This window comes from Dipodomys merriami, unplaced genomic scaffold (assembly GCF_024711535.1).
Source record: "Dipodomys merriami isolate MVZ:Mamm:240054 unplaced genomic scaffold, mDipMer1.0.p SCAF_10, whole genome shotgun sequence".
Taxonomy (NCBI): domain Eukaryota; kingdom Metazoa; phylum Chordata; class Mammalia; order Rodentia; family Heteromyidae; genus Dipodomys; species Dipodomys merriami.
The window spans coordinates 24,994,080-25,006,873 of record NW_027202271.1 but is presented as its reverse complement, the minus strand read 5'-3'; the positions used below and the strand labels follow the sequence as shown (position 1 = coordinate 25,006,873).

Genomic DNA, 12,794 nt, shown 5'->3' with positions numbered 1-12,794 from the left:
TGGTCATATAATGAAGAAAAATAAAATAAATAATACCAGAAAAAGATGATTTATACTAGGTGGAGATTGGTGTCATTTTATGGTCATTGTATTAGTGTTTCAATTAAATACACCAATTACTCAAAACATACTAGAAACTGCCTCAGAAACTATAGCAAGGTGAAACTACTGCTTTATGCTTCCTGTTAAAATGTACTTATTATACCAAGACTTCAGAAAATTCAGCAATAGTTGCTGAATATGTGTATGTTAAGGTGAAATGACTAACGACAATTCAAAACAAACATTTATGAACTCATTAAACACTTTTATAGTAAAAAGCTAAAACCTCCAATAGTATGACTGAATATTTAAAATAAGTTTTCTCATAGAGGCCTGAAGGTTAGATATTACCACTTCTATTTTATAGGTGAGAAAAATGAATAAAATAAATATTAATTCACTGAAGGTACCTCAGCTGTTAGATCTGAGTCCATAAGTTATCTGAAGTCAAAGTATATATTTAATCAAAAAGCTATATATGAGAGATAAATCTGTTTGCAGGTAAAGAAATCCCATTTTGTTTCATAATACTAATAGTATACAAATAACACAAAAGAAAGCTAACCTAGTCCTAAATAAAATTCTCAAAATATCACAAATAAAAATGAGCTCTAAAATTTTACGGATTTCATTCATTATAAATAAGGTCACTACTACTTACTATGTGGCTTTAGCACTGCCTTGAACTGTAATGGTCAGAATAGGTATCCACGTTCCCCTGTACTCAAATGCAGGTAGCAAAGTAACCCCTCCGCCAATCCCCACCATTCCTGAGTTGGCTGGCACAGAGGCTGGGCCGCCTGAGTTGTTGTTTCCTGTTAGATAGGGAGAAAAGCAGACATCAATTTATATTTGATTATAAATGAATAATATTCAAACAGCCAGTTACAGGTTACATCTATAAATGAAATTTGTTAATCATCCTTTGACTACCACAGGATCTATCTTTCTAAACACCATTTTTTGTTATATATAAGTGCTATTACAGTAGGTAAAAATACCAATTTTTATTATACTTTCATTTAGATTTTTTTTTTTTTTTTTTGGTCGGTCATGGGCCTTGAACTCTGGGCCTGAGCGCTGTCCCTCAGCTCTTCAGCTCAAGGCGAGCGCTCAACCACTTGAGCTACAGCGCCACTTTCGGTTTTCTGGTGGTTTATTGGAGATAAGAGTCTCACGGTCTCTCCTGCCCTGGCTGGCTTTGAACCGCGATCCTCAGATCTCAGCCTCCTGAGTAGCTAGGATTACAGGCGTGAGCCACCAGAGCCCGGCTTCATTTAGATTTTTTTTAACTTTAAAGTTGGGGAATAAAAAATATAAAGGCCATCAATGAAACTATACATAGTGACAGAGAACAAAGAGAAAAGAAAACTAAACACTGATTCCAAACTGAATCAATGTCAACCAACCATCTTTAGTTGAGAGACTAGCAGACCTCTTAAGGTAGTAAACAGTTAAGACTCTGTAAAGGAATCAGATGATTTTTCTATAATGAAGATTACTATCTTAACATTTGTCCTTATCTGACTGGATACACCAGAGAAGGAAAGAGTTGCCACAATGAGATAATTTTTTTTTTTTCTGGAACTGGGGCTTGAACTCAGGGTCTCTCAACTCTTTCTCTACTTTTTCACTCAAGACTGACATTCTATCATGAGCTATATTTCAACTTCTGGCTCTTTCGGTTGATTAGAGATAGGAGATAGAAGTCTCTTGGATTTGTCTAGCTATTTTAGCTTTGAATCTTGATCCTTAAATGTCAGCCTGCTGAGCAACCAGGATTACAGGAGTGAGCCACCAAATATCCAACTCAAATTATTCTTTAAGTATAAATATTTACTATCATTGTATTAAAATAATCCTAATTTCTCTGATCACAAGATTTCTAGAAAATATCCTCTCAGAATAGTGACTGTTATAAATGACAATGGAATATAAAACAGATTAGTTTGAATAAGCCCTTTTACCAGCTTGGTTCGTTGTAGCAGGATTTCCAGTAGGAGGGACAAGAAACAGGGACTGGATGAAAGAGCCCAGTGCATTCACGATATCACGAAAAACCTTGGTAGAATGCTGTTTCATATCATATGACTGACAAAATGACCTATAAAATAAATATAAATGTTTCTAGGAAAAACATTCTGTTTCATAGCAAGGAATGTTTCTATAATAGTTTCAATGACATCTTCAAAGATTCTTCTTCACACCTAAGTAGTTTTGCTAATTTAGACAAAGGTTAATGTTGAAGTAAAGATTTCAATACACAACACACACAAACACACACACACACACTGTTAACTCAGTAAATTCAGATTAATGGCCATCACTAAATACATAATTTACCTCCCAGTTCTTTTTTATACCTCTACTTTGCCTCTTCATGTACAGACAATATACAATTTTTCTTTAATAAAATGAAACACTAAAATTTGGGAATATACAAACAAACCCTTGCTATCAGCTTACTCCCCTCTGCTACTTTCCTGGCCTAACTACTTTACAAACCACCACTGAAGGTTACCTTAGTAGCTGAGGCTGCACACAGAGTCTATGTATTGATTCCACTGCAACAGCTCGCAGCCACTGTGGCTTATCAGCATCCAGGAATTTCACCAGAAGTGACAGAAATATCTCACACTCAGTTACCTACAAAGTACAGGACTTTGTTATATTTTTTCAATCAAAGAAATCAATTATAAATTGTTATTATTATTTTATTCTTGCTGTTGGTGCCACAAACAAACCAGTAAATTTTTAAGTACTGGGAATTGAATTCAGTGACTCACACCTCCCACTTGGTGGGAAGTGCTCTACCACTTAAATCATATCCACAGCCCCTTTTTTGCTTTAGTTATTGTTTCAGATAAGGTCTCACATTTTTGCACAAGGCTAGCCTCAGACCATATGCCTCCCAGCAGTGGAGTACATGGACACACATCACCATCCTTAGCTTGTTCTGTTGAGGTGAGGGAGTCTCACCAATGTTTCACTTGGACTGCCCTCAATCTCCAATTCCCAAGTAGCTGAGATTATAGATACAACCCATTCCCCTGGCCTTAAGTACCTATCTTTTAATTATTCTGGTGACAAAAGTGGTAAACATATGAAGCACTTTTTCTATGTATCAAACTTTGTTTGCTAGAAGAAAAGCAAAGCTGTAAACTAACTTGCTGCCTTTTCCTCATACAGAATACCACGTGAAGTGGAAAAGAAAATGGTAGACCTTGACTCTTTACACTCTTTATGACCATACTGTAGACAATTTCTCAAAAATATTGTCACCAGTGATGGTGGGTCATACCTGGAATCTTAGCTACTCAGGAGGCTGAGATCTGAGGATCGGAGTTTGGAGCCAGCCTGGGCTGGAAAGTCAATAAGACATCTCCAATTAACCACCAAATGGCCAGAAGTATAACTATGGCTTAAGTAGTAGAGGGCCAGTGTTGAGTGGAAAAAGCTAAGGGATGGTGCTCAGGTCCTGAGTAGCAATAGCATAAACCAGTCACTTACAGGAACAATTGACAGTATTTGTTGCCAATTAATAACTAAACTTTCAGACCAAAGTTAAAATTTTAAAAAAGTTGTATCTGTCATTAGAAGTCTGACAGCTTCTTAATAGCCCAAATCTCTTCTGATACATGTGTGGCAATACTAACGAGGTTGACTTTTAGTATTATATAAATTAACATTTAGAGTATCTGTACAATAAAAATTCATGCAACAGTAACAAGACTTATTTGATGTACAAAAAAATTCATGGGTCAATGAATTTTGTTATAGGTTAAAAAGGATTATACAATAGACAATCCCAGTTGTCAACTTGATTGGGTTAAGTAGAACTTACAAGACAGTAAAACATACCCTCTAAGAGATTAGAGTCTAGTTATGGTCTTTGTTAACTAAGAGGAGTGGGACCTGCCCTGAATGTGGGTGGCACCATCCAATAGTGTGGTATTATCCAATAGGAATGCTGACACTCTGCTTCCTCACCTCTTAGCAGGTAAGCAACCTTGGCTGCATGCTGTTTCCCAGAACAATGGAACCAACCAACCATGGAATAAAATTTCCAAAACTGCACCAAAATAATCTTTTCTCACTTATTCATGTTAGGTAGAAACTAACACGTGAGAAGAAACTAACACATACTGTAACAATTACATATGGAAATTAGCACTCACCAAAAGACTGTAAAACTGCTTGATCAGAACAGATACTACCCGTAACAAACGCATGCAGATAGGAAAATACGGCTTTTCAACTGGTGCTGGAGAAGATGAAGTGCTGGAACCTTGTCTGAACTTTATATTTGGAGAGAAGAGCTTTATCACAAGAGGACATACCCTTTCCTTGAGGAGGAAACTAAATTCCTGGTGCTATTTGCAAAGGAAAAAAAAGCAATTTCTATTAAGTTTGTATTTAATACTTCAAAAGCAGTTTCACTAGCAAATAGCTTCCAATAATAAATATAAATAGCATAACTTGATAAGTTTTTATTTTTTATTATTTACAATTCACACACAATTTTGAAATCTGCATGGCTTAGATGATCTAAAAACAAAATTATAATCAGTAATACTAGAAATTTTATTTGTGTGTGTGTGTGTGTGTGTGTGTGTGTGTGTGTGTGTGTGTGTGTGTGTGTGTGTGTGTGTGTGTGTGTGTGTGTGTGTGTGTGTGTGTGTGTGTGTGTGTGTGTGTGTGTGTGTGTGTGTGTGTGTGTGTGTGTGTGTGTGTGTGTGTGTGTGTACATACCAGTATTGGGGCTTGAACTCAGAGCCTTGCACTCTCTTTTTGCTTTTTTAGTTCAAGGTTGGAGCTATATCACTTGAGCCATTCCTCCATTCTAGCTTTTTGCTGGTTTTTGGAAATAAGAGTCTCTTGGATATGTTTTTCTTTGAAGTATAATCATCAGATCTGTCTCTTTACTAGCTAGGATTACAAGTGTGAGTCACCTGTACCCAGCTTAAAAGTATTAAAAATAACATACATTTTAAAAAGACTTGGGTTGGACTGTTCTCAATAGCGAAGATATGGAAGATGCCCCACCTCTGATGAGTGGATCAAAAAATTGTGGTGCCTATATATAACGGAATATTATACAGCCATTAGAAAGGACAAAATAATGGCATTCGCAGGGAAATGGATAAACTAGAAAAAAATTGAGCAAGGTAAGCCAATAGCAAAGAGACAAAATGGCACATGGTCTCCCTGATTATGTGGATGTTAAATCCAAAATGCAAGGAGATATGACAAAGTAAACAGGACTCGAGAAACAAAGGACTTCCACTCATTTTGTCGCATCATTACTAAATGACACCACATATACGGGGTATATTTATATATATATATATATATATGCACACATCTCTAAAAAGCTGGGAGGAGGACACAGAAATAGAGGGAAACGGGAAAACATACAACAGAGGTTCCCATCAGCTGCAACAGACATTGATGAAAATGAACTGAATGATTCAAGGGCAGTGATGGGAGGGAGGGAATGAGAGGGAAAGAGGGAACAGCTTATACTAACCAAAAGGAAAAAAATGTACATATCACCCGATGTGGAAGAAATAGCTGTGTTGTCAAAGCTCATAGAATTCACAAACTTTAAAGACCACGATAATGACAATTTCCTCATGAAGGTTAGAATGTGTTTGTGACTTTAAGTATCACTATCTCACAATACTGTGAAATTTGTAAAATTTATGTAATCACTTAATCATAATAAAAAATTATTTAAAAAAAAAAGACTTGGACTGGGATGTTAGCTTAGTGGCAAAGTGTTATCCTGGGTTCGATCCCCAGTACCAAACAACAACAATAGCAAAAACAAATAACATAACTATAAATAAAACAACAATAAAAGAGATTTACTAGTGATTTTAGAATCGCATAATTGGTATGTTACTAGTAACTTTTAGTGGGATATTTGTAATTAAAAACAAAGAACAGGCTGGGCACTGGTGGCTCATGCCTATAATCTTAGCCACTCAGGAAGCTGAGATCTGAGGATCATTGTTTGAAGCCATCTCAGGCAGAAAAGTCCCCTGGAGCTGTGGCTCAAAGTGGTAGAGTGCTAGCCTTGAGCAAAATTGTGAACTCAGACACAGTGCCCACACCCTGAGTTCACATAACCATAATCAACAACAAACAAAACAAAAATTAAAACAAAGAAGAAAAACAGACTAAACAAATACAATCAAACAAAATATTTTTCAGACAGCCAGTTTGGAAGTGAAAACTTAATAAAGTATAATAAGATAGACCTAACTCACGGATTTTATTTTGAAAATAATTCTACTCACACAAGTTTGATAATTAACTAAAAATTTTGTTGTTCTACTTGGATTGCTTGAACAGAACACAATGCGCTGATAAAAGATGCAATGAGAAACAAACATTATTTTACAAGTAATTTTAGAAAGGATACAGAAACTATATTTGTAATCATTGTATATTAGTCAGAAAGACTTCATTAAACTATTCCTATCTTTATTAGCTAAAAGTAGTCTCACTTCACTGATAATGTAAGCCCTACCTTTTATTTTAATGATTAACTTCAAATATTTTATCTTGTTATTTTAATCATCTAATTTTTTGGCAGTACTATTTTGAGGGTATTTTGTATTGCAGACTAAATTTATTATCATTGACTACTAATTGCCATTTAAGTAATCTAAAAACATATACTTATATGTCAACACTAAAATCATACTTTTTTAGGCTTTTATAGTATGAAAATAGCTCAGATACTATATTTCCTTCATAAATATGGTATGACCCAGAGAGTAAATAAATAAGACTGAATAAGTAAGTCTTTAGTGTTTTATTTTAATGTTAAAAGTTTCAAAATTGGGGCACTAGGAAAACACAGATAGCCCTAATAAATTATCATAGGTCTAAAGTCTGAACAAAAATTCATGCTGCTTTCTTGAAAAATACTTGCAGGAATTTGAAGGTTAATTTTGTTACGAGATAGTATCAATTGGCTTACTTGTAAAAAGACTTGGGGAAAATCATTGAGGACTGATTCAAGCAACTCCAGGCCAAATGTCCGGGTCATTTCTGTCATGCCCACCAGCCAGTAAGGGGCATCGGCATTAACCAACTGACAGAGGTCCTAGGAAAATAAAATTGAACAGCTTCATATACTGAGATGAAATGTACTTTTAAAACTCACAATTCATAAATTTAAAAGACAATCTCAATTCCTTAGAAACAAAGGATTAATAATTCAAGTTTTGACAAGTTATACATTTGATAAATTATATAAGCAGACTTCTAAGAATTACATAACTATAGACAATATGCAGTAGAGAAGTAAATGATTAATGGTCTTTCAATAAAAAAACCTTTTAATCCAAATTAATAAAAGTTTGGTACAGACTAATTATATAAGTAAATAATCACTGCTGGGTGTCAGTGGCTCATGTCTGTAATCTTAGATAATCAGGAGGCTGAAATTTGAGGATCATGGTTCAAAGTCACCCAGGTAGGAAAGTTGTGAGACTCTTATGTCCAATTAACCACCAACAAGCTGGAAGTAGAGCTGTGGCTTAAATGACTGGACACTAGCCTTGAGCAAAAAAGCTCAGGGACAGAACCCAGGCACTAAATTTAAGCCCCAGGACCAGCACACACAAATAAAAATTTTAAATAGGAAAAAAAATCACTTAAAATTATTTATTCATGCCAAAACATAAAAAAGCAGGTATTTGTGTATCAAACTAGGTAGCCACAGATTTATTGGTTAAATTTTCCTTGTTAAAGAAATGTGCTGAGGCTGGGAAGGTGGCTCAGCGGTAGTGCTTGCCTCGCATGCATGAAGCCCTGGATTCAATTCCTCAGCACCACAGAAACAGAAAAGGCCGGAAGTGGCACTGCGGCTCAAGAAGCACCCAGGCCTAGAGAGTTCAAGGCCCACAACAGAGAGGTGGGGGAAAGGAGGAGGGGGAGGGGGAAAGGGAAAGGGAGGGGGAGGAGGAAAGGGAGAGGGAGAGGGAGAAGGAGATGGAGGGAGAGAGGGAGGGAGGAAGGAAGGAAGGAAGGAAGGAAAGAAGGAAGGAAGGAAGGAAGGAAGGAAGGAAGGAAGGAAGGAAGGAAGGAAGGAAGGAAGGAAGGAAGGAAAGAGTGCTATTTTAGCTGGGCACTGGTAGCTCATGTTTGTAATCCTAGCTACTCAGGAGGCTGAAATCTGAGGATTGTAATTCAAAGCCAGCCCAGTCAGGAAAGTCTCATGAGATTCTTATGTCCAATTAACCGCCAGAAAACTGGAAGTGGCACTATGGCTCAAAGTGGTAGAGCCTTAGGCAAAATATCTCAGGGGCAGCACCTAGGCCCTGATTTCAAGCCCCAAGATCATTAAAAAAATACATATATTTTCCCCCAGTAACTAGGCATCCCTAACAGATGTATAGGTTTTTTTTTTTTCTCTACCAGAGCTGAGGACCGAACTAAGGGCCTTGCACTAACCAGGCAGGCACTCTTCCGCTGAGCTAAACTCCTAGCCCCCAGATCTAAATTCTAATTCTGGGTTTATTTCATTTCATTTCATTTTCTTAAAATGAGTCATAACACTTTATCACATTAGTTATACAGAACTATTTTAAAGCTTTCCGTACTAAAAACTTAAATTAGACATAAAATTCTAAAATAAAAAATCTACACAAAAATGTACTCCATAATAGAAAGTACTTTTATCCACTGAAATACCTGGAAGAGCATGTATGCATCTTTAGCACAAGGTTTCAGCGTGCTGACCGACCTCCTGTTACTATTCCCTTGGACCAGCACTGGTTGCTCTATGATATCTGCAATCAGGATAGAACACGTTTGAGTTCATAGTGGCTTCCACACACACAAGTTATTTAAAACATGTACTTGCTGAAGTGTTTATAAATGCTAATTATAATTTCAGAACATCAGTCCAAAGGAAACAGTAAATTTTATACAAAATGTGATAAAAGTCACTTATTTGCTTACATGCACTTTAACAAGCCTAGTATCTTTGAATGAGAATCAAAAGTCTTATATGTTAATGTCCAATAGGAAACTAATCTTTGAAATTACAAAACAGCCATAAAATATAATCCAACTATTAAAACCTAAACTATGTAGATAAATGAGAATAACATAAAAACCTCTTAATACAACGCTTGGCTAGAGACAAAATGCAGTATTAGCTTTATAAATGTGGTGTTATCATTTCTATATGAAATTTTGCACACTCAGAAACATATCTAAAAAGTAAGTATTATTTTTGGTAGTACTAGTGGTTTGACCTCAGGGCTTCACATGGGATACCACTGAGCCATGCTTCTAGCCCTGTTTTTCACTAGTAGTTAGCATAAAGTCTTGCTTCAGGCCTGGGCACACACTTGGCCTGAGATCTGCATACTTTTAATCTTTCTATCACTACTGGGATCACAGGAGTTCAAAACTGCACCCAGTTTCCCTTTCACAGAGACAGAGTCTAGTGGATTTTACTGCCCAGGCTGGCTTGGCACTGTGATAGTCCCAATCTTAGTCTTCTATATAGCTATGGCTGGTAAGACTTGAACCACCAGCCTCCAGCCAATAATTTACTTCTTAGGGTGATATGAATTAAAATGAAATGGTGCATGTGAAAACGCCAAGCAAAATCCAAAGGAAACAACTTCACCGCTTTACCTCGATGCCGTTCATCTTCAGCAACCATTCTCTCAAAGACAACAGTGACAACCTGTCGAACTGTTGCAGCAGCTGTGTTATTTGTAATATTATCTTTTGTGAAGTGTAGTCGAAAACAAAGAACAATTGCCTGGAAAAACAAGTCTGATTAGTGTGAAGGGAGACTGAAGAATGTGGCTACTAACTTCATCTTGTGTGATCTCTAATAATTTGTGCTAGGTTGTTTTACCCTGATACAAAAACCTCATGCTTTTCACAAAACTACAAGTACATTCAAATTTTAAGGTAATTCCAACTCTTAATACATAGCTAGCTACACATAAAATGAGCTAAAGTAATTTGAAATATATACTTTTAAAATCTAGATCTTTGAATGTGCACGTAATAATATGTCATACTTTACACTTCCCCAGAATGACTTGCTTTGCAAGTAAGTCTGTTGTATTATCAAATTATTTGGAGAAATACTGTAAAAGTTGCTAAGAATGGGCTGGGAAGGTGACTCAGTGGTAGAGCGCTTGCCTTGCACGCATGAGGCCCTGGGTTCAATTCCTCAGCACCACATAAGCAAAAAGAAAAAAGCCGGAAGTGGCGCTGTGGCTCAAGTGGTAGAGCGCTAGCCTTGAGCTGAAGAGCTGAGGGACAGCGCCCAGGCCCAGAGTTCAGGCCCCACTACTGGACCCCCCCAAAAAAAAAGTTGCTAAGAATATAAATAAATCAGAATATGATGTTTTAAAAGGGAATCATTCCTTTTTCTCTTTAAATTAACTTTATTAAGATATATTTTCAATCAATAAATTGTATCCCTTACAAATGTATAATCTGGTGAAGTCTGATTTATATATACATCAGCCCATGAAACTGCTCACAATTAAGATTCAGAACACTTCATCACTCCCAAAGTTTCCCCACCTATGTGGTTCATTTCTTCCCAATCTAGGCCACAGTAACTATGTGGTTTTGTTTTTTTGTTTTTGTCAGTTGTGGGGCTTGAATTGTAGGCCTGGATGCTGTCCCTCAGCTATTAAGCTCAAGGCTAGCACTCTACCACTTGAGCCAGAGTGCCACTTCCAGCTTTTTCTGTTTAAGTGGTGCTGAGGAATCGAACCCAGTGCCTCATGCATGTGAGGCAACCACTCTACCACTGAGCCACCTTCCCAGCCCTGTGTTTTTCACTATAGATAACCCAGCATCATCTACAAGTTATAAGCATAGATTAATCCAGAGTAAGACTTCTGGGGTCCAGCCTCTTGTACTTTGTAAAATTCACATGTTGTGCAGTATATCCGTAATTTGTTCCCTTTTATTACTGAGGAAATGTCATGGTTTGAGGATACCACACTTTGCTTAACTATTTAACTATTGATGGACATTTGAGTCATTTTCAGTTCAGGACTAATGTGACTAAAGATGCTATGAACATTCACATGTAAGTTTCTTTGAGGTCATGTTTTCATTCACACTGGGTAAATACTTAGTAGTGAAATAGCTGAGCCACAGGTAATATAGGTTCAACTCTTTAGGAAGCTGCCTGTTTCCAAACTGGAGTTACAATTTTGTAATACTGCCAAGACTATCTGTAAGTTCAGAACTATTCCACTCTTAACAGTACTTGATATGGTCAGTCTTTAAATTTAAACTACTGCAGTGGATATGTAATGATAATTTCTTGTGATTTTTACTTCACTGTATTAATGTTATGATTCTGACACACTTTTCAACTGTTTGCCAGGAATATCTTCCTTTGCTAAAATTGTCTATGGGTTTCCATACATGTCCTTTGTCAGGTGTACATTTACATTTTTATCCATTAAGTGACTTCTTTTATGGTTCATGGATTTTCGTACCCTATTAAATCTTTGTCTATCTCAAAATCATGTAGATCTTCTCCTATGTGCAGTTCTAAACTTTCACAGTTTGAAAATCAGTTATTTTTCCCCACAGTGGTACTGGAGGTAACCCAGGTTCTTATGCTTGCTAGGCAGAATCTCTACTGCTTTTTTGCAATCTCCTTTTGCATTTGGACATTATCAAGGTAGGGTCTTGATTTATGCCCAGGCCAGCTTGTTCTAGGATCCTTGTACTTCCCTATGTCACTAGGGTAATAAGTGGAAACTACTGTGCCCAGTCACTCACCAAGATGGGAGTCTCCTGAACTCATTATGTCCAGGTTAATTTGGAACCAACTGCAATCTCCTGAGCTCTGCCTCCTAAGAAACTAAGATTACAGGCTTGAGACACCAAGCCTGGCAGAAAATAAGACACACACACACACACACACACACACACACACACACACACACACGAAAATAAGACACACACACACACACGAAAATAAGACACACACACACACACACACACACACACACACACACACACGATTCTATGCCTTATCAACTTACATTAAAATTTTAAGGGTACCACTGTTACTCTTAAATCTCAACAGCTTGCAGTTTTATATTATTTCTTTATACTTGATTATAATTCCTAAATATCTCATTTTTATTTAGCTAACATATTGAAATAAAACCTTAATCAGTTTTTATTTCTCCCTAAATAGGAGAAGGGAGAATTATAGGGAATTCAACATACCCAAGGCAATACCACACAACATATTTTTTCCTCTTACTTCCTCTTCCTCTATTCCTACTTTTCTACTTCAGCAGCAACAGCCACTGAGTCCTGCTTAAACACCCTAACAAGACTTCAGCTCTAATCTGCAGAAAATAAGGAACAGATGGTTATTGTTGTACACTGCTGATCAACACAACGTCTATAGGGAAGTTGCTTGTGGTTCCAATTGTACGTACAATGCTAGTCTCTTTCAGCCAGCTTTTTCCAAATGCTGTCTCAAAGCAAACATGTTTCCTACCTTAGAAAGTGCCTCATCATGAACTACTGTATTGGTTGTTAAAAGAACAAGAACTGTTTGAAGTAGCTTCAGTTCTTCAAGACTATTTTCCATTAGCTGCCAAAGCATATTAATTATATTTCCAGCGGCAGTCTGCAAAATAATTATTGTCAAAATTAAATATAGGTGTTTAGGTCTTATAAAATAAAAGGTATAAAAATCTTACCTCACC

The 12,794-nt window shown here is 36.7% G+C and overlaps 1 protein-coding gene across 3 annotated transcripts in view; it reads right to left on the bottom strand.

The window, feature by feature from the left end:
- Nucleotides 1-12,794, bottom strand: part of Mon2 (MON2 homolog, regulator of endosome-to-Golgi trafficking) — a 95,618-nt gene that overhangs the window by 56,356 nt on the left and 26,468 nt on the right. For all 3 annotated transcript variants that reach the window (XM_069987826.1, XM_069987835.1, XM_069987843.1), the window contains exons 4-11: nt 12,584-12,715; nt 9,712-9,841; nt 8,755-8,852; nt 7,037-7,162; nt 4,221-4,415; nt 2,564-2,688; nt 2,010-2,146; nt 704-857 (exon numbers count right to left, since the gene is read on the bottom strand). In XM_069987826.1, coding sequence (XP_069843927.1) covers nt 704-857; nt 2,010-2,146; nt 2,564-2,688; nt 4,221-4,415; nt 7,037-7,162; nt 8,755-8,852; nt 9,712-9,841; nt 12,584-12,715 — 1,097 coding nt within the window. The remainder of the gene's footprint in view (nt 1-703; nt 858-2,009; nt 2,147-2,563; nt 2,689-4,220; nt 4,416-7,036; nt 7,163-8,754; nt 8,853-9,711; nt 9,842-12,583; nt 12,716-12,794) is intronic.